The sequence below is a fragment of the Apus apus genome, chromosome 23 (genome assembly GCF_020740795.1).
Source record: "Apus apus isolate bApuApu2 chromosome 23, bApuApu2.pri.cur, whole genome shotgun sequence".
Lineage (NCBI taxonomy): Eukaryota > Metazoa > Chordata > Aves > Apodiformes > Apodidae > Apus > Apus apus.
Genome location: NC_067304.1, coordinates 5,971,840 through 5,993,907, shown reverse-complemented (window position 1 = coordinate 5,993,907; position 22,068 = coordinate 5,971,840). Strand labels below are relative to the sequence as shown.

General features: G+C 46.9%; 1 protein-coding gene across 4 annotated transcripts in view; it reads left to right on the top strand.

Moving 5' to 3' along the window:
• Nucleotides 1-22,068, top strand: part of KCND3 (potassium voltage-gated channel subfamily D member 3) — a 101,794-nt gene that overhangs the window by 64,501 nt on the left and 15,225 nt on the right. For all 4 annotated transcript variants that reach the window (XM_051638794.1, XM_051638795.1, XM_051638793.1 and 1 more), the window contains exon 3: nt 11,623-11,785. In XM_051638794.1, the coding sequence (XP_051494754.1) occupies nt 11,623-11,785 (163 nt within the window). The remainder of the gene's footprint in view (nt 1-11,622; nt 11,786-22,068) is intronic.

Genomic DNA, 22,068 nt, shown 5'->3' with positions numbered 1-22,068 from the left:
ACAGCAGCACACGGCGAAACCGAAACACGGCTTCGTTCACATGACACCCAGATTTACACCCAGATTTACTAATTAGGCTTATCATACCCACATCTCCATACTCAGCCACACTTGTCCAGCCCTACTTTAATTGTGTAGCTTCTCAGTTTGCTTTGCTGGATTTGAAGTAACTCTAAAAACACATTAGCTGTGGTACAGCTCTCCTGAACTGGAGCAGCTCAGCAGTCTGGGGATGCCTTCCATCCCTCCAGCCTGTCTCCCTCAATAGAAAACAAAGGTTTATACCCCTAAGAAATGTGCAACTGTGAGATATTTTTAGAAGATATTTTTGATCCAGCACTGGATAGAAGAGGGCTGAAATCTCACTGCTGCTGGTTTATATTTACAGGGGTTTAACTGCCCTGTGAATACAAAAGGAGCAAAATGTAGCTTAAAATGTGCAGAAGCCAAAGGAAATCCGTGTGCTGAGTCCAGTTGGCTTAAAGGTCAGACACAGATTTTCTTAAACCAGGATGAGTTAAAAATCTGGTTGGTCTCCCATTAATGAAAGATCTACCAAAAAAACCCATCCAAAGGCACAAACCTGCACTGTGTTGTTTTCCCCACCTGATTCCCCGGCCAAGCTGGTAAGAACTGTTTGTAACTGACTCCCTGCGTGTGGCTCTTACAGCTGTCGTGCCAAGCTGCAGGGAAAGGTTCAGCAGCTTCCTTGCCAGTCACAATATGAAAAGTGACAGGTCCAAATGGCATCCTGCACGGCTCTGCAGAACTCTGAGAGACAGTTGAGTCCTGACATCTCTCCTGTTTCTGTGGGAAAGACAAGTATAAAAACACACGCTGCAGATCTGGGGTCCTGCTTGTTTAGTTTGGGGGGTTTACGTTTTGTTTTGGCTTAGTTTTGTTTGCTTGTTTGTTCCAAAATCACCTTGGGAAATGAGCCTGCTGCGTGTCACTCCCACAGACAAATTCCCCCAATGTTACTGCAGTGGCTGTACCTGGAGGAAGGAGGGTGAATCAGTAATTGCAAGAAAATGAATTCCTAGTCAAGTGTTTGTATGAAGGCATCAACTCAGACTCAGTGTTCCAAGTGTCGTATCTACAGGGAAAAGCTCAGCTTTTGGGAGGAAAAAGATATCACAAGTAACAAATTCAGAAATGCTCAGTTCTCTCCAGGCATCTCCCTGTAACGTCTTAGGGAAAATAAAGAGAGGGGAAAACACAATGTGCTGTAACTACCTGTACTCGGCTGGAAAGGAAGGAGGCTTCTTCACAGCAGATGAGGGTACGAAGTGACAGGTGATGCTTTGCATCTCAGATTGTGCAACCAATGGAGAAAAACCTTCCAAGACAGAAATTAGAAAATAGAACCTGCTGACAGGGAAGCTGTGAATTCACCAACTCTGCAAGGGATGGGAAGGGCTAGACAGAGGATTTAGGACTAGACAAAAGATTTACTGGTAGAAACCGCAAAATTGTAATTTCACTGAGTAGTAGAAGTGATGACAGAAAATGGACCAGGCAACCCAATCTTTTGTTTTTCCTGAAATACTTAGGAGTGTACATAAGGAGAAGGACCCAGAGAGACAAGAACCATCTTCCAGCTACATCCCAAGGTGCAGAGCACCAATGATTTATTCTTATAACCTGTTGCTATTCATGCAATACTTAAACACACTTAAGGAAACAAGCAGGGTGTGATTTTGGTGATTGTCCCTTTGGTGTACTAGTTATTCTTATTAGCAAGTTAATTTCCATCTCAACCTGTCTGCTCTGTTGTTTGAGAGAGACACATTTCCAAGGTCACAAGTTCAAAATCAACTTTCCAAGTGTAACTAGAGGAGAATATTGTGCACATCATGGAATCTTGCAGCAAACCCATTAGAACACGACTCTGAAGGCTGAAGCTCAACCAGATCAGATGGTTCAGGCCTTACATGAAGCACACAAGACACTGTCACGAGTGGTACCATCAGAACCTGCCTGCCCCACACCACAGGGAGAGGAGGAGAGATTCCTGGCGTGATGCATGGACAGCTGAGCAGACACTACAGGAGACAATCCCAGTCCCTGTCCCAGGACAGTGGTGGGACAGGCAGAGCCCTGCCAGGCTCCCGGGAAGCACTTTGGCAAACTGCCTTCCCAAATTCTGGAGGAGTGAAAATGGAGAAAACAAGTTTTGACTAGTACCATTTCAGGTGACACTCTCAATCACTGGCAAACTTCAACAACTCCAGTTAATTTTTGCTCAGAATGATAAAACACTCCACTGGTGAAGAAAATAACAAGGAGTTTCACGCTGGGCTATTCTTCTTTTTCTTTCAATTTAGAAGAAAGATCGTGTTCAATCTGCAGCATTTGTAATCAAATCCAGACAAAGGAAATTGAACTATGCACAAACAAGCCCATGTTTTCAATTGGCTTTTGTAGCTTTCACTTAAAAGTTTCCTGTTTGGTTTTTTCCCCTAGCAAAAATCCCAAACATTTCCAGAGAAACTGATACTGGTGAGCATGCTCCTTCAGGCTGTCTTTGAAGAAAGAGGAGTCTGAAATAGAACAGAATTATTCAACCAGCTCCAGAGTCAGAACACTTCCCTGGAGGCGTAGATCTGGCAGCATGTAGGTGAATTTGATTTCTTACTCAGAAAAATTATCTATGTGTTATTAATATTAACACATGATTAGAGGAACAAACGGCCAAGGTAATCTAAAATACAGATAAAGATGGATCCTAGAGCCTGACCTCCTGCACTCCAGGTGAGGTTGGACAGCCAGGAGGGGCAGTGAGGAGGTGTCCAAGCAGCTGTGGTGGGAAGGGATGCTGCCTGGGATGTGCAATACTCCACTACAACTTGCTACTTTTTCCCCTGCAAACTTCTTCAGCTCTTTTGAAACTGCGTCCAATTCCAAGTTCAGCTTTTCCAGAATCTGAAGGCTTTCAAAAAGCCAATTTTTAAAAAGCTAATTAATTCCCATAGGCTTTTTTTTTTTTTTACTCAGTAAATATTTCTGAGATGGCTTTTTGTATAATCAGTGTTAGCAGCTCATTAAAATGCACAGTATGTGTATAATTTTGAATGTGACATGGCTCAGCATGGACCCTCAAGCTGCTTAAAAAGACAGAAAAGAAACAGATGAGGATAAAATGAAAGCAAAACCCCAGCATTTCCTTTAAGCTGACACCACAGTTAAGAATTTCAGACAGGGCAGGGAGCCTTCAACCCTGCTATTAGGTGAAAAGTCTAATTGCTTAATGCACTGACTGCCCTCTCCAGCCTGTGTTTTCTGAAAAGATTTATTTTACAGAGAGCTCTAAGGTGCTAAAAAAATTGATTCTACTAGCAGGTAATTGTGTAAAGCTTTCACTCCAAGTAATATGAGGATTCTTCTTGAATTAATAATGAATGAAATCATTTAAAAGGCCTTCAGCGTATGCAGCCAGAAATAAATAATGTCTTAATCTGGGACATTTTCTTTTCCATTAAAACCAACACTTTTTTAAGAGTGTGTGATACTGAGCAGCTCAGCTGCTCACACGCCAGACGCCTGGATCCAGTGATGGGCAGAGGCACAACACGACTCAGGACTTTTTCCTAGTATTTCCTGAGTATTGTTGGTGCTTGATTTGCTGCAGAACACAGGGAGGTTAAAATCATGAGTGTGGGTGAGCAGGAGGAAAGCCAGGGTGAGGGGCTGGCTGAGCTGGGGGCTGCAGAGCAGCTGTCCAGCCCCAGCAGGGTGTGCTCTGGATGAGCTGCACCCTCTGCTCCTACAGACAGATGAGAGTGACTGACGTTCCAGGGACACCTTAACAACTCAAACCAAACTGATCACAAAGCCCTCCAGGGATCAGTGTTGCTGGGGGGGGGTTGAGGGGCATCAACATGAAGCAGTTGCTCTTCACTTGAAATTCTCTAGTGTGGAGAACTCCAGAAAATGGCATGAAAATACCACCCCTACCCCCTGCTCCTGGAGTCCATTGAGAAGCTTCCTCTTTACAGTCGTTTTCTACTCAGAAGGATGTTCAGCAACAACTTTGGTGTTTCCTGCTAAGTCTTCTCAATAAGTTTCAAATCAGAAGTAATTCTGTCAATTGGAGAAAGATCTGTCTAAGCAAAAACGTTGAGCAGGCTAACCAATAAAAAGAAATTTTTAAAAAATATATCTAATAAAGCTTTTTCTGCCACATCTATCATGACTGAGACAGACTTGAGGATCCAGACCTGAGATGACAGCCTGGCTGCTGAGTGATGCATGAAGCAAGAGAAAACTGAGAACAGGTTTTGCTAGATAGATCAGCTTTGCAAGAACTAAAAGGAAAAGAGCTTCTCCTGAAAAGCTGAACGAGTAGACATTGGGAATAAAAGACAGTGAGGTGTGGGGATAAGACTGGAGGTATTTTCTGCAAAGTGAAATTCAGCTTTTCTTGTATTGATTCTACATTGAAGTAAATTCCTCCCTTTCTCAGAATAACTCGTAAATCATCAGTTTAAATTGTCTTTTTTTTTTTTTTGGTGAAAAACTAGCTAATGCTTTATTAAGTGATCATGGAGAAACCTGAGATGTTTCTTTTTTTATGACATCTATTTTTCTTCAGTGAGATGCATGTGACAGTAAAGGGCTGTTTCTGTAAAGCAGCAGAGAATTACCCTGCATGTTATTTCTGAGATACACAAACCAACTGGATGTTCCCAGTTTCAGTCCCTACACTTCTGATACCTGCTGCTGTCACAGTGACAGCCAAGGACCAGGGCAGCAGGTTCACATCTGCCATGCAGGGGCAGCAAACAGGAGCTCTGACACTGCCTCCAAACTCATCCGCTGGCAGAGCTGAGACACAAGCAAAGCTCCATCCTGAGAAATGGGATTTCTAGCAGGGGTTTGGGGGCAAAGAGAGAGCAGTGATGACAGTGTGTTAGCTTGGGTTTGTCAAATGTAAAGCACAAACATTCATCTTAGTACCATTTCAGAAAATATTTGAGCAAGCACATTATCTTCTCAGTGAACAGGAATCAATTTTGTGCTCAATATTAAGCAAGGGCTGAAACAACGTGCAGAGCTGGGGCCTCTGTCTGAACAGGTTTCCCATTTACTTTGAGTAATTCCCGTTGGCTGTGCTGCAGGAAGGTTTCCAGCAGTTGGCACAGATTTGGAAATGATGAAGAGCAGAGAAAGCACCAGCTGAAGGTCTCAGATATGGGGAGAACCACAATTTGCAGAGGTGACGAAATGTCAGACCCGAGCCAGGGGGGTGGCAGCGGGGAAGGATTAATAGTGGGAGGGGTATTAACAGAGGATGTGGAAAGAGGCTCCTCTCAGCACTCCTGGGACTGAAGCAGAAGTTAAAGTTGCTTATGTTCCCGTGAGGAAAAACTCTCCCATCCTGCTGGCATCCCCTCCAGCCCCCAGGGCTTCAGGAAGGGACACTCATGGTGGCCCCACCGCTCAGAGAAAGCAGGTTTGCAGACACAGGGGTGTCCCTGCAGGAAAGGGGGTGTCCCTGCAGGAAAGGGGGTGTCCCTGCAGGAAAGGGGGTGCCCTCACTCCCATTGCAATCCCTTTTCCAAAGGCCTCTAATAATATCTTTTTTGGTGCTCCTTTTAATGAATGGTAATAGAAAACACTTGATTAGAAGCCTTTCATCATTTTAGGACTAGGGGCTTTAGCTTTCTGACCTACTTTCCTTCCCAATGAAATTCCATTTTTAGCTTCAACTCAAGGTCTGAATGTTACCCAAATTCAGACCATCTGTTTTAACTGCCTACAGGCTGGGAAGCTGATCCAAGCTAGGGAGCATAAATGGAACCAGTGTGTGCACATATTAAGTATTCTCACCCCTCAGTGTATTAAATAACCTACTCAGGTTATTCCCAAGTCTACACAAACATTCCCATTTCTTTGGGCAGTGCTGCTCTTGGTGCAGGAATATTGATGATACCAGTTGCTCCCAGAGACCTTCAGCCAGGCCACCTTCCTTGTACAAGTACAGGAATGAACAAGTGACCTCAAGTCCATCTAATCCCTTAACCTGGCCTTGGTGAGGGTTGGGAGGGGCTCCCCGGGAGCACAGACCCCTCCTGTGCAAATCCTTAGGGAATAATCTGCCTCTCCTTCCAGTTCTCACTTGTAGAGAAGCAGCAGGAGTTGCACCTCCTCAGTGATACCTTCTCACCCCGGGTGATATAACCACATGGTCTCGGTGTTAAAAGCACCTGACCAGCCCTGTCAGGGCTCTAGCAAATTCCCCACATGAACCAGTGAGCTCCAGTGAGATAATTCCTGCACTGTACAGAAATCCCTCTGTTATACATCCTACCTTCCCATTTCATTGCGTATTCACTTCTGTCAGCATGAGAAAAGGGCCTAACAGCATCAAACCATGCTTCAGATACATCTCTCAGTCCTTTTATCACACAAAACTCAGTAATATGTGAAGCAAAATAAAATCAAAAGGCAACATTACCAGAAAATCCCCACTAAGTATCTGCTGACCAGAGCTTTACAAAAAAAATCAAAACTAATCCAAGTACTGAAGATAAGGAGCTGCTGGCCCTGATATGCATCTCCAGCTCTCATCCCTGCAGCTTGGCTGATGGAGGCAATTTCAGCAGAATATCTGGGGAGGGTGAGCACAGCCATGAACACATTAACCAAAAAAATAAGCCAGGGAAAAAGAAAAGGGTAGAGTAAAACCACGCTGAATATTGCAGAAGTTGAATGCACAGCTGGGGAGCTGCCCAGCTCAAAACAAGGCAGAAAATAGGTATATTAATGTAAAAGAATCCTAGCATGAAATAGGCTAGTGCTCTCCTGGACACAGCTGGTTTGCTGCTCAAGGCCTCCTGCTCTAAAGCCACCATGGCTCTGGTGACACACTCTTCCAGGAGGCACCACAAGCCTCCTCATGTGTCAGGCTCCTCAAGGCACTCATCAGCATCCTGCTCTTCACAGCATCAGGATATTTAAAAATTTGAGATGAACATACCAGACTGTCCTTTTGGAGAGGGGTTACTGGGCCTGTGTTTGCAGAACATCTCTGCTGGAAAAGGCAACAGCATCTTTGCATGCCTGGGGGTACAAACACTCGGCAGGATAAAGCCCAAGAGGGCAGGAAAAGGCACCGGGGAGCAGCAGCTCGTGCTGCCCCAGGGAGCTGTGGCTTTTCCTGGGGTAATTCCAGCAGGGTGGATAAACAGCTCCTGGGGCAGAGGAACCATGAATTACACCCAAACCAAAAGCTCTGAGCGTCCCCAGCCCCCTTAGCATAGCTGTTAATTCCCTGTTCCTTAGTCATGTGCAAAACCAAGACAGAATGAGTAACACTCGCTTTTGTTTTCATCGTTTCATTGGAAGTGACACACTCATTATTTCACTGAGGTTCAAAGCAGCATTAGCATGATTACATTGGACTTGCACCTATTACATGGAGGGACAGGAGCTCCTCTGAGCTGTCAGATGCAACACACACAGTCTGGCAATGCAACTGAAACATTCCAGCTGAATTTGAGACCTTTTTTTCTCCTCTGTGCAAATGAGACCTTTGCATAGTGATTTCCTTACAGTACAAAAGAGGATCTCTTGCACCTGGAAAGCTACATGCTAATTCCATGCCTAATTCTCTCTCTTTCATGCAAAAGGCTTTCAAAATCATATTCTATTGTAGGCTACATCATGTTATTATTCTGTCCTTATTGTCCCAAAAAGCAGAAGCTTACAGGCTGGAGTGAAATCTTCTTTTGACTGTGCTGTGCAAAAGGTTAGAGAGATAAAGAAGTTCTCAAAGAGCTGCCAGGGCCAGTTTGAGCCAGAAATGCTGAACCATGTGGAGCAGCACTGCTTCTGCTCCCACCCTGCATGAGATATTTCAGCTTTCATAGGCTGTGTGTGAAAACCACAAGGTTTTGCACCACTAGGCATGGCCTGATGCTCTGTCCAAGGACAGATCAGCTGCTGCTGAGAGGGAAGGTGCTGGGCCACGGGTTTACCATTTTTCAGTTGCACTCTTACCTCCCCTGCATCTAGAGAAGCCCATGGAGACAAGAGCTGTGCAATGATGGCAATTTACGGACCACGAGCCCCTCCCCAGGTGCCTGCCTTACACTGGCTGGAAAGCTGGCACTTAAAAAGGCTGCTGGAAAAGAAGTGTCCTCTGAAAAGCTGCTTCCCTGTCCCCAGAGAGGTGTTACTGCTGAGCACCTTCCCTTGTCCTGTACCACAGGACCTTCCAGCTTTTTGGCTGCAATTCCCTGTTCCTAGGGCTGTGAGTGCTGCACAGGGAGACAGGATCCTCAGAGATGCTGCTCAGAGTCTATTTTTAGAGCAAGTCACTTGATGAGCTGTTCAGCACCTTATTTATTGCTGTCTCCAGCTGGGAGCTAAGCAGTGTCCAGACACTTCTGCTACTAGAACCAGACCTCAGAAGCAGCGACCTCTACTTGATCACAATTTCTGTCCTGACAGACAGAAAAACAACAGCACATTATGCTGTCAAGGCTAATAGCTGCTAATTAGGGTGAGTGACTTATGACCCCATTTGCATTTAAAGAACACAGAAATCACAATACAAATTAAAAAAAAAAAAGAACAACATTGAAATCCTGCACTCAGTCTTCTCCAGTCTGAAGAGTAACCACTTTAAAGTAGTTTTCTATTTTGATTTTTTTTTTTTTTCATGGTTTGTCTGTTCAAGGATTTAATTGAACTGGACACCACAGGCTGCACTGACTCCAGGTTTCCACACAACCACTTGGCACTAGTCGTGCTGGTGGCCCAGCATTGCTGGGGTCCCTGCTGGGTGTTGGGTGCATTTAGCAGCTGTGACAGCCCCTGCTCTGAGGAGCCCAGCACCTCCTTACCCCAAGAGGCAAAGGAAAAGCTACCAATTGCCATTTCAGAAATGGGGAGCTGAGGTTCAGAAAGCTGGAAGGATTTTACTAGAGGTCACATTCAAAGTCTAAGGAATTCATAGCCTCCTGTTGTTTTATTACAGGCTCAAAGATCCCATTAGACCCTCTGAATGTTAATCATTACCTAACTCTTCTATCTTCTTGCTGCTCTAATGAGATTACTGATAAATTACTTAAAATGCACTTTCTGTAGAAGAAATTTTTTAGGTGACAAGTTGCCTTTTACTAAACATTAATGGGAAAGTTGAGTTCTTTCATTCCAGTCTGGGGAAAAGAGTTTTGGGTTTCAAATGCCCAATTAGCACTAACTGAAATCCAATATTTGAGATTATTTGGCATTGTGTCTGTTATAAATATGCCATGTGGTCATTAGTACCTCCAGAGAAACACAGTCACTCCAGCAATTAAACTTGCAGCAGCTGCAGGTGCCAACAGCAGAGCAGAACGGCTGCAGCTTTGCAGGCTCGTTCCAAACCCCCTCACGGACAAAGGCCCAGGGAGGCCTCTCCTTCAGTGCCAGCAGCTCTAGATCCCAGCTGGGTTTTAGCTCTGATGCAACAGGTAGGACACTTCCACACATCAGCACCACTCACACCACGGGTCAGCCCAGCAAAGGCAGAGAACAGGGCTGCAAGGGCACGATGTGCCAGGGGGACGGCTCCAGGGCGCTGTGCCCACGGGCAACTGGCGGACCCAGAAGCCACGGGTACGAGGCTTTGGTCTTGCTCATGTGCAGGCTGATCCAGCCAGGGCAAAACGTCTCGTCACAGTATCTCTCATAACAGTTCTGCAAATTAAGGTCTCTACAATTGCCCTGCAAAACCCTCCATGCTCCAAGACACTTTGATCCTCCCTGAGGGTGTTTTAAAGCACCTTCTCTGAAGTCTCAAGTAATGAGGTAACTCTCTCAGCCTGTGTGCAAGAATAAAACTCTCCAAGACAGACTGAGCCAGACACTTATTACTGTACTTCCCACAACACACTGAAGGGCTTTCTCTCAGTGCTCCAGGTCACTGAGATCACGTTTGAGGCATATGATTAATCTTCAGCCTTATTTTATTAAGACGCAGCGGGAGAAAAGAAAGAAAGATTTTATATTTTTTAGAACAGTGTTAAATGAGGCAGAAGACCTTGTCACTTAGTGAGAGGTTTTAAACTACCTCTGCATAAAGCAGAGGCTAAGAAGCTAACAAGCATAAATAGTATTTTATTGATTTGAGATATTCTGGGGGGTTTTAATGCAGGTGAAGGCAGAAGGAGGATTCTGCTCAGGATAATTAAGCCTTAGCTAGTGAAGCCTGAAGCATTTACACCAAAACAAACCCAAAAGCCTGAAAATGCTGAAGAAAAGCTGTCACTGAGCATGAGACTAAGCAAGTGTGATAGCCCAGCAGACATTATATGATATCACATGCAGACATCAGTGGTAAAAATAAAGCCTCAAGGGTAAACAGTTTTGCTTTTCAGTATTTGCTGCATCAAACACCAGAACTTGCCAAGGAAGAGAACAGAAATCCCAAACACCCTCTGAGAGCAGCTCAGGGACTCTCCACATTGCAAGCACCCTGAAACATGGGATGTCTTCCTTAGGCCCAGGTGTTGATTTTAGCATCCTTTCCCTGTCCGGTGAAAACTTCAGCAGGCTGCAGTGCCTAGGACCTCTCTTCTACCCCAGGGTGTAGCCAGGTCACATAAACCTGTTTGTGGTGGGATTTCACAGAGTCCAAGGTGTCCTCCCGAGTCCCAGAGGTGCTTTGGGAACTCCCCTGCCCCAGTGCTTTGCACAAAGCCATTGCCAGATCAGAGATTTGGTTTTAAATCTGTTATTTGGCCGCCTGCTTTTCTCTTTCCTCCGGATGAAAGTTACTTCAGTGAATATTGATATTAATATACATTTGCACACAAGCATGTAATAAATGGCTCACTGAAACGAGGCTTGTAAACTCAGTCAGTGGCTGAGCTAATCCTGTTTCTACCTACTGCAGGGAGCTTTTTGTTGCACAACCTCAACACCCCACAATGCACATCCAGCTTCCTGGATGGGTTTTTGTTTGCCCATCAGCCCTTTGCAGCAAAAAGCACAGAAGTCACTTCTAGAGGGCAAAGAGAACAGCCCAGGCAGTGCCCTGGGACAGTAGCTGAGCTGTGGGATGGGGAATCACGGGCAACGGTTGGTCAGAATTGAGAGGTCCAATCACTTGGGGTGCAACACAGAGATTGTGTCACACACAAGCAAACCTTTTTCAGCTGGTCTCATGTTCCTGGGAATTCACCTCTGGTTGGAATATACCCCAAATTTCTGACTGAAAAGATGGCATTGAAACTGCTGGGGTTGGATGGGGAAGAATAAATCAGTCCTTGTTTGCAGCTGGATACAAGGGAACGAAAAGACACGAAGCTGCTGCTGAGCAGCCGTTCAGCTGCAGGTGGGTTTGAGCTCCTCTGCAGGGAGGGAGCAGGGCCGGGAGCTGCACACGCTCCACAGGTGCCTGCACAGGCTCCTCTCTCTGCAACAGAAGTACCTTTCCTTGCTTTAGCTTAATTCTCTGCTCAAGCATGGTGTCAGCTGTCCCCTCTGGGGTGACAGCACCCCAGGACCCTGTCCTGCCACCTCTGGGCGTTGCTGACCTGGGCACTGGGGGAACGGGAAAAGGCTTTTTGAGCCATTGCACTTGTCTGAAGGAGGGGCTTCCCTTCTGTGTTTTTTTCCCCCCTCTAGTTATGGTGACATGGTGCCCAAGACAATTGCTGGGAAGATATTTGGCTCCATTTGCTCCCTGAGCGGGGTGCTGGTCATTGCTCTGCCCGTTCCAGTCATTGTTTCCAACTTCAGCCGCATCTACCACCAGAACCAGCGGGCTGACAAGCGGAGGGCTCAGAAGGTAAGTGGGGCCACAGCCACCTCCTCACCCAGCTCAGCACTGCCAGGGAGCTGCTGGGACACCAGGGACAATCCTGAGCACTGCAGAAGGCACCTGCCCACCCCTCTCCACCCACCAGCAGCTCTAAAACCACCCGCATGGCCCAGGCTGCCCACTGCCCTGGGGCTGGTGCTGCTCACCTCTGCTGCACACCAGGCAGAAGGACATATATACACATAAAGCCTTGAGTCATTAACAGGATCTCTTGATCTTTCTGGCTGCTGTCCTCCCTTTGCCACATCCCTCCTGAAACATCCCCTCGCCGGTGGGTACACACACCCCCTCCCAGCTGTACCAGACACAAAACACTGGGGATACACTCAAGCCTCTGAAAAAGCCAGGGGATTACTGATCATTCCAAACTCTGGACAGTTCCTACCATGACAAGTGCACTGATTCACTGTTGAAGTGTAACAGATTTATTACATCTCTATTTCAGTCTGCTCAACTACACCAAAACCAGAACCAGGTTTTCACAACAACTGCAGGCTAAGGGTCTGGGTTTTTTTTTCCCCCTGTAGAACATTGTCTGCCAGAAATTCAAGACTCAAGAGGCCTGATGGAGAAGAGTAGTAGAAAGATGTGCTATTTCTGCTTCAGGCAAGCATCTGAGCTGTGCCTGCTTCTTGCGTCTCAGGGAGCTGACAGCAGAGAGCTGAGATTACAAGACCTACAAAACCACAAAATTTGGCAGTCAAAACACATAAGGAGAGTAGCAGAGAGACAGAATCATGTCAGAATGAGCTGCAGTCTCTGTAACTCACTGCTGGGCTGTACACACCCCTGCATCAGGTTTAGCATTGTACATGTGCAACTCCCAGCTGCAATCATTTCAGCAGGTGTTTTTGAGGGAGAGCTGTTTATCTGACAAGTCATACAACTTAATATAGACTAAAAAAGCTAAAGATACCATAATGGCAGTGCACTGGGCACCACCCACCCTTCAGTCAGCAGCCAGGCAGCAGGAAAGCAGGACGGATCATTAAATTCCTTTAATGAATTCAGATGACTTGCAGAGGGGGTTGCCTCATGTGAGGCTGCCCCCAGGCTGGAGGCGTCTGGAAAGAACTTGCAGGAGGGAGGTGCCAGGTGTCCATGCAGGGCTAGTGCAGGGTTTTTATGGGACAGGGTACAAAACCCCACAGAAATAACCAAAGACTTAGAGAAAAAGCCCTTGTTCTCCTGAAATGGCCCAAAACCACAGTGAGGGCCAGAGCCTGGGCTGCAGGTCACCAGGCAAGGCAAACAAGCAAACAAGATCTGGGCATAACCAGGGTCCACAGAAAAAGAAGCTCCAGAACTGATTCTGGGTCTGTGCTCTCAGATGAGGCAGCAAACCCAAAGTTTTTGTTCTTATCCACCTTTTCCTTTATTTGTTGGACTATGATCCACTTGGTGACAAGAACATGCACCAGCACCTTTGGTGCCAGGGTGGCTGATTGCAGCTTGTGTGAGGTTTGCTGTATTGACACACACAGTGTATAATTTCCCCGATTTGAATTTCTAATTCCCTTGATATTGGATGAATTTCTGGGCTAAGAAAGTTTTCTCGAGTCAGAAGTGTGAGTAATTTTCACATGATCATCACTGCATGAATACCAAGGAGAAGAAAGAGACAGAAGCACATTAATGACAGTCTCTCTGGAGATGGTCAGGACGTTAAGAGCCTGCTTTGATAGCACGTTTGTCCCAGCACCATCCTACAGTGAATTGAATCACTTCTTCAGAATTGGGAAGTTTTAGTAATAGTTGAAACTCTGTCCCCATCCAATTTAAACACAAAGACATTTGCTCAGCTTCTTCAGGAAAGCCACAGATGGGATATTCAGAGTTGGCAGTCGGGGTGTGAGCAGACCTGGTTTCTCCTCCCCGAGGGGGGTTCTGAGGGGCTGCATTCCAGAAAACAGGACAAGGCAGCACAGCCCTGGTGTCCCTCTGGGTTCTGATGTGCTCAGTCTTAACTTTGTCTCTTCTTAGCTGTTGAGGAGGCACTGGTCTAGCAGGAAGAGGTATTCAAATAGCATGAATAAGATCCCGGGAGGCGGCTGTTACTCATCAGCATCTATTCTTCAACTAACTGAGGAGAAATGTTCCTTCAAAAGGAAAAAAAATTCCCAAACCAAACTATCAGTGATTTAATCACCTTGAAGATGAATTATTCTTTGCCAAAATGGCACTGCAAGACAAATTAATTGCAAGGAGATCCAGCAATCCTAATCTATGGTGCTGTGTCATCAAATTTTGTCCTCTGGCTTGTTGCAAGGACCAGGTCAGTCTGAATGGAAGAGAAATGGATCATTTCTGACAAGGTTCATTTTGGTAAAATTGTTTAGGGTGGGTTTTTTTCCCCCCAAAGACTCTTGGGTTTTTTTCCTCCTTTTGACTGATGTGCTAAGAATAGACCCTCCTGACTTTGAAATGATGCTGTTCTTTAGTGAATGTCACAGCCTTTGGTTTTAAAAAAGAATTTGACACTTAAAAGCCTTGACAATGGAATGACTTTGTAATTCAGATAATGCTGGAGTTTCTCTCTTGCTGTGTTCTGTTTGCTGCATAAATGCAATGTCGAGCAGCAGTATTTGGTGCTGGTTTGAGGACTACACCTCCCACTTTTCAACCCTAGAAAGTGAAAGCAGAGGCAGCTACTAACTGTTACTGAAATGCTGCTCCTTTAGCAGCAGTAGAAAAAGTGAAACAGTTCATTGTTTAGAAGTCAGAGACTGAGTGAACACAGCCCCAAGCCACGTTATTCCCACCAGAGCAGGGCAGAAAAGCGTGGCTGGAAGGCTGCCAGGTAGTACAGGAGAGAACAGAAGAGATGTGGCCTTCAGGCTGGCTGCAGTCACAATTCCAGCTGTGCAAGTTGCTCTCCCAAGGATTCCAGGAATGCTGTGAACCTCTAGCTGGCAAGGAACTGCACAGGAGCTCTCAGAAATGGGAGACTGCTTAGGTAGGAGAATGACTGGCAAATGCCCAGGGGCACTGGCAGCTTTTGGATAAGAAAAAATGGCAAGACAGAAACAAGCACCGAGCCAAGGGCTCTGCAGCATCACAGGCTGGGGGGTTAGTCCCGGCTCCCTGCCTGTGTGAAGAAGACACTGAGTCCTCCAAGGCCTATTTAAAGCCGTTTTGAACAGCCTCAGGAGGCTCGTGGAAGGAGAGTGGCAGCTGAAAAGTTTGGAAATAGCAACAACAGCCTAAAGCAAACTGATCTCTAGAGCTGCCCCTCAGGGGTAAAATTCAGCCAGCTGAGTTGCTCTTGGTCTTCTCAGTTTGGGGAAAAAACATGTTCAGAAAGGGTCCCCTTGCACCATGTGCCTCCTCACATTTGCACAACAGAGGGAGGAATCTAAATGCTCAGATGTTGTGCAAAACACCGAACAAACAACAAAACAACAACCACCCTGTTTAAAGTGCACTTATCATTTAATGGTTAGATTTGCTAAATGAGCTGAGATACTGAAATAGCTGATAAGCTCAGAGGGATTAGCATGGGTTTAGTGGTGCATTTCACAGGGGCTAAACTGAAGCTGTCATCTATGAATATAAAACTTCAGTAATCACAGTATTTGGTTTTAGGTCTGCAGTAAATATGCTTTTGAGGACTGCAGCTTCTGAGTCGGTTTGATTCATTTCATTTATTATCCAGTGGCCTTTGACTCTATGAGAACCAGAAATGTACTGCAAAAGCCTTGAATTAGACTTCTCATTTAATCCTCTAGGCTGCAAGTTTCCAGGAAAGAACCAAACATACACTTTTAGGTAATGGAAGGATTACCCAGAACAAAATAATTTTGCAGAGCCACTCTCACATAAAACTGTAATACAGAACTGAAAACTAATGCAGGCCATCAAGGAATAGATGGAATAAATTAGGTGAAGCAGAGAAGTGGACACATTGGTGGATGAATTACAACATTCAATCACAGAGCCAGTATAAGAAAGGAATGAGGAGACAAGGGAGCAGCTGGATCTTTTCAGATGGAAGGAGATGGCAGGAAGTGGATGGAGGGAGGTTGTTCTAGGCAGTGAGAGCTGCTGCTGAGATGGTTACACACAGGCAGCCAGGACTCTGCAGACTGATGGAGAGGTAACTATGGAGATGCTTGAGAGGGACTTAAGCCAAAAGGAAGGAAGAGTAAGGACACAAATGTCTTTCTGATTGTTCCATAAGAGGCACGTCAGAAACAGACTGTTCCAGCCCCAGCCATGGCTCCCAGAGGCAGCAGAGCCGAGGAAGAGGGAAGATGGTGATGAAAAGGTTGCTTAATACTAGACTGTGTCATCATCGTACCCGTGAGGGAGACAGCCCACACGCCTGTCAATAACGAGGCCATTATAATAATTGTTTTGCTACAGAGCAGGGGAGTCAGCTTTGAAATGTGCTGGTTTTCAGCTGATGCCCTAAATTTTGGAGGTGGGTTAGTGAACTTCAGAGTGGGGAACAGAATGCCCAGAAAAAGCTGTGAGCTGTGTGAGGAGAGCTCAGCACCAGAGCATGACTCAGTTCCCAGCAGGGGATGGGGTGGGAACTTGAGGAGAGAGAAATAATAAGGTTAAAACTAGAGCTGGCTGATGTTTAAAAAACATGGGTTTTTTCAACCACAGTGAACGTGTGTGGAATGTGTTTTTGTTATTGCTGGTGTCTAACAGTTTTTGTCAGGGAAAAAGCTTTTTAATTTTTTTTTTTAAAAAGATACTTAATTTTAGCTGGGGTAGGTACCTCTGTCTCCTCCTCCTCTGTTTGGTGTTTGTCACCTTCCCTCAAACAGGTTAGGAGGAAAAAACAAAACAAAACAAAAAAACAAAAGCAAACAAACCAACCAGGAATCCTTCCTCTTTTCTTTTGTATCATCTAGGAAAGCAAAACAGCATTTTCTATCAGTTCAGCTAGTTCAAATTCCCAGGGTCCCAAATTGCATAGGGCACCTGGATGCCTTCTCTGAAAGGAAGCTGAGCTCAGTGAGCTGGAGCTTGCAGGCTCAGCCCCCCAAACCAGCCCATCCAGCTATGAAGCCTCTGGTCACCAGTGGCCCAAGGCCCAGATGAAATTATTTCCACACACATCCAGAAGCCACTCTGTGCTGCTTCCATGCCTTGAGACCCTTCCCCATCATGTCTCAGTCATAACCAGGTCACAGCCTGCAATGCACAACAACCTGGCTGACCCATCCTGGAGGCCTCACCTTGGAGATCTGAGCACCAGGGTGACCCTGTCCCCACCAGCTGGCAGTGCTGGCTGCACGTGGCAGCCTCTGGCCAGATGGTCCATTATGGAGCACAGCTGGTGGGATCTGTCATGGCTGGTGTTGCCCACTTCATCCCAGGCATCTAAATAAATGCAGGATGAAATCGCCTTGTCAAGGAGACCTGCATGGAAAGTGTTCAGCCAGAAACTGATGGGAAGCCCTATCCTGTTTGGAGCTGGGCTGTAGTGACCAAATTCTTTGCTGTTGCCTTTATACACTAGTTGTTTTACTGCTCTGCATAAGCAAGGCAGCATGGGGTGGGCTGGGTGCCCCTTGGCTCCCTCACAGGTCCCAGCCCACCTTCTGAATCCAGCTGGAGCTCCCCTGTGCCTGCAGCAATCTGTGGTGATGGCTCGACTAATGGGTATGGAGATACCCACTGGGTCAGGAAAACAGATCACTGAAAGTAAGTGTAAGTGGTAGTAAAGCTGATTGCAGTCACTAATTTGCACTGTGACAGTGATAAGCAGATAAAGAGCAACATCTGTTGCTGACACATGTGGTGCTGGGGGGCACTCCAGGTCCCCCGTCCTCTGCCCACAGGTGTGGGATGGATGGAGCCAACCAGCACGTCCCTCAAGGGCCACCCCATAACTTCCCTGCTCACACACTGCCAGGTGTCTCACACAGCCCAGCTTGAGGAGCCCTGGAATCTCATCACTCCTCCCACTCCACCCAGCAGCTCTGCTCTGCAAAGTCTGACTCAGAACAAGCCTTTGTTGTTTGAAGGTCACGAAAATCCCATCAAACAGTAACTGCTGGCAACTCTAGCACCATATCAGGCTCTAACCCCCCAGAGGGCGGGTCCCCCAGAGCCCGCAGCCTCTTGTCCCCCCACTCCAGCCAGTCTCACTGTCTCAGGCAGCAGGGATGCTGCAGCATCACCCTTCCACACCGCCCTCTCTGGGACTCAGGTGTTTTTCACACACAAAACTGGGATAAATTCACCTCTTTTCCTGCCTCGGTGGATTCTTGCAGAGCTTCTTCACGTAAAGGTGACGAAGTGAAGCCAGGTATCAGCGCTCACACCCGGGGTTTTAAATTCACCCGAGTCCTGCCCCAGCCACTCCTGCTGGCTCAGCAGCCGCGGGACCTGCTGCCTGCCCAGCAGCACAGCCCGGCCCAGGGGGTTCACGGGCAGGCGGGGGAACCCAGAGCCCGCATCCAACCGACGGCTGATCTGCAGGATCAGGATCTGCCTGGGGAGATCCCAGCCTGCGGGATCCAAGCCGCGGACAAAGCGCGTCCCGGGCGGGAGCCGCTCCCTGCGGGCACAGCCCCGCACCCCGGGCAGCGCTGCCCGCACCCGGAGCCCGCACGTCCCCCCAGCTCCGGGATCCGGAGCGCGGTCCTGCCCGCCCGGGAGGAGCAGGGCCAGGACTCTCCGGGGCCCGCGGGGCAGGAGCGGGACAGCCCCGGGACAGCCCCGCATCCCGCCGGGCTGGCTCCCCCCGCACCTGCCCGGGACAGACACCCCGCAGGCTCGGGACGGCCCCGAGACACACCGACCCTGCCCAGAGCCCTCCCTGGAGCGCCAGGGAGCTTCTCCCTGGATGCCTGATGCGAAAGGTTTGACCCCGAGGCCCCAGGGGCAGTTCCCGAAACCAACCCCCGGCCCCGGCGCTGCGGGGACGGTGTGAGCAGCACCACGAGGCTGTTCCCGTCCTGTTCTGCACCAAGCACAGGCCTCCACAGCGCGAGCTGGTGTTCACAGAGCAGGTCTGGAAAGTCAGCATGTGACACTAGACGAAGTTCTGTTAATTTCTCCATCCTCTGAATACTTTACAGCTATGAACGGGGGCTGTGAGCCGTGTGAAAGGGGCTGCACAAGTGCAGCCTGGGCACACAGGCAGCTGAACCACGGGCAGAGCAGCTCATCACACTCAGCTGTCAGTGAAACACAGAACCTTCTGTTAGAATAACGGAGAGCAGCAACCTCTGTTGATGATGCAGAAAAACATGAGGCTCTTTTCTTGAGGCAATGTTTCTTAAGGAATACATTCCTAGACAAATTCTGACACCCTAATTTACACCCCAAATACTTCAACAAGTTACACCAGATTCCCACTACAATTGATACAGCTCCTCTTCCACCCTGGAGCCATTTTGACCCAAGCTCTGAAATCTGTTACAGCATCAAGAATACAAAAAGTGTGTGTAAGGATTTCTTTTTTGAGGAGACTCAGGAAGTGACAAGAGCCACTTTTGTCCCTCACCTGGACAAGTAGCGTGGGAACCTCAGCACAGAGGCAGCTTGGAGTTTCAGCCAAGAGGCAGTAACTGTGTAAGATACATTTCAGTCAAGGAAAAACTGTCCATAAGGTCAAATCACCCAGAGATCAAGGTCTGACCATAACCCTCACTGGCTGGATGGAGAGGTGGAGAACCAAAAAGGCTTTAGAAACAAACAGGGCATCTACAGAGGGCAAAAATATGAAATGGCTTAAAAACAAACAAACAAACAAACAACACCATCTCATTTCTTAAATGTAAAGCAAAGGAGTAAAGTGAGATTTGTCAGACTCTACAAAGTCAGAAGTTTAGTCTGTTCTCTCCTGTTGAATGCAGCAAACAAGAAGGGAGGGATGGTCTATTTAAAAAGAGAATGTCAATACAATGACACCCAAGTAAAATTGGCAACAAACATACACAGGCTGGAAACCAGAAGGAATTTTCTAAATGGAAGAATGAAATTCTAAAATAAAAGCCCAGTAGGAGCAAAAGCTTCACTAAGCTTAAGCCAGAGCTCAAGTTCAAGATGAAAATGTAGAAGAGGGAGTTTGCAACAGGAGGGGACTGGCCTCAGCCCTCCAGGGCTTCCCACTGCCCTGCATTCCTCTCAGCAACTCTTGCATATTATGCCTCTTTTTTTCAAAGTTCTGTGTTTAATCAGCCAGGGTATCCACGATGAGAAGAGAAGCTGAGATCCATTAAACCCCATATTCTGTGCATTGTTCTATAAATAGATTGAACATCATGTTCCTCTGCGTTGGAAAGATGAAACAATAGAGAGCATTTGAAATGATGCTCTGATGCTTTGATGGTGCCAAGGGTAAGGTAGGACTAAAAGGAGGGGAGGGGAATCGTTCATCTCTGGAAAGTAATGAAAAGGCCCAGAATAAGATCAAGGTCTGACTGTAACGGGTTCTTTCAAATGACATAGGAATATAATGAGCTCTACACCACCTGATTTCCATGTGCAGCTCTACAACATCCCCCCCAAAGCAAAATGACAGAATACTTAAACTTGGCTGAAAGGTGTTTAACGTAAAGATTTGAGAGGAAGAAAAGCACAAATGTGCAGACTCTGCTTCTCAGGGGGAAAAAAGGTCACAGTGACAGAAAGATGACCTGCAGAAAATTTTTCCAGCTCTGCTGCACTCAGCTGCCTGCCCACACCAGCCAGATGGCACCATGGCCAGCAGAACAGCAGCTACTGCTTATGAGATGGGCCGTTTGCTTTTTGAATGGCCACGATTTCACTCAGCTTCCAAACACATGAAATAACCCCGAGTCCTAGTTTGGCAGTCCAGCCTGTTTCCAGGCTTTGTTAAGGGTGGCACAGCAGCTTCCCAGAGCCATGAGCAGGACAGATGAGCAGTGCTGCCCATTTCTATTGAGGAAAGCACTCCAGACAGTGGATTAATTTCTTGCCCACTATTATTATTATTTTTTTTTTAATGCTTTTTCAAAATGAAGAATTTTCCTTTTTCTGCTTGGCAAGGAAAACCCACCCCAGGAGGCTGGGGAGCCAAGTGTGTTCCACCAGAGGAAGGTGACAGCCATTCCCTTTCCAAGTCACATCTGTGCACAGAGTTCCCACTCAGAGGTACAAATTGAAGGCTTTGCTGAGTTCCTTTCTGAATTTTATGCTAAATTTAGCCAAAGGTATCACAGACAAAAATTTAGACCATTTTAGGAAGCTGAGAACATAACTACAAGAAAATACTTTGTCATTCCACACTCTAAGCCTTGTTGTTAAGTCCACAGAAACTCCTGTTTAAAATGTACAACCTGCTTATCTTTTCTGTAGTCTAAAATCAACCACGTTCTTTCCATTCAGAATTTAAGTCCAGACCCCAACTAGCAACAGGTGCAGACAAATGCAAGAAAATCCAGCACTTTGTGTGGCTGAGATTGTTCACCTTGGAAATAAAAATTAGACCAATATATTCTGTTGATTATTTCTGAGAATAACTTCATTTCAGCCTTAAGAGACCAGAGGTGCCACCCCCTGCACCAGGGACTGGCTGCTGCAGTTTGCAGTCGTTCTACTCATATTCAAGCTCTTAACTGTTTAGGGGGAAAACCATCAAGTGCTGCTAATGAGCTGGTGTAGCTGCACTTTCTGCCAGGAGGGCTCTTAGTGTGGCTGCAGCAGCTCAAGTTACCCAGGATCTGGGCTGGAGCAGCTTCCTGAGAGGAAAGGCTGTGAGAGCTGGAACTGTTGAGCCTGAAGCAGAGAAGGCCCAGAGGGATCTTATTAATGTGTAGAAATACCTGCAGGGAGAGAGGACAGAGCCAGGCTCTCCTCAGCCACGCCCAGTGATGGGACCAGAGGTGATGGGCACAGATGGACACTCAGGAGGTTCCATCCAAACCTCGGGAAACATCTTCTCACATTGCCCAGGGAGGCTGGGGAGTTTCCATCCTTGGAGATACCCAAAAGCCATCTGGACACAGCCCTGGGCAACGGGGCTTAGGTTGGGGACCTCTGGAGGTCCCTTCCACCCTCAGCTGTTCTGTGAAGGACAATGCTAAGAAGAGGTCCCACCCAAAGAGGGAGCAGGGGTGGACACAGGACCTGCACAGGTACTGCCTGACATCCATGTGCTCTGGTCATCTCCTTGCTCAAAGCAGGGAAGATCTGGAGAGCTGAAGATGTCTGGCAAATATAAAATTATGTCATAGGTTGTAACTTAATAGTTTATTATATCACATAAATCAAGAATGAACATTATCTCCATAAGAGCTAGATGAAAATCATCAATAAAT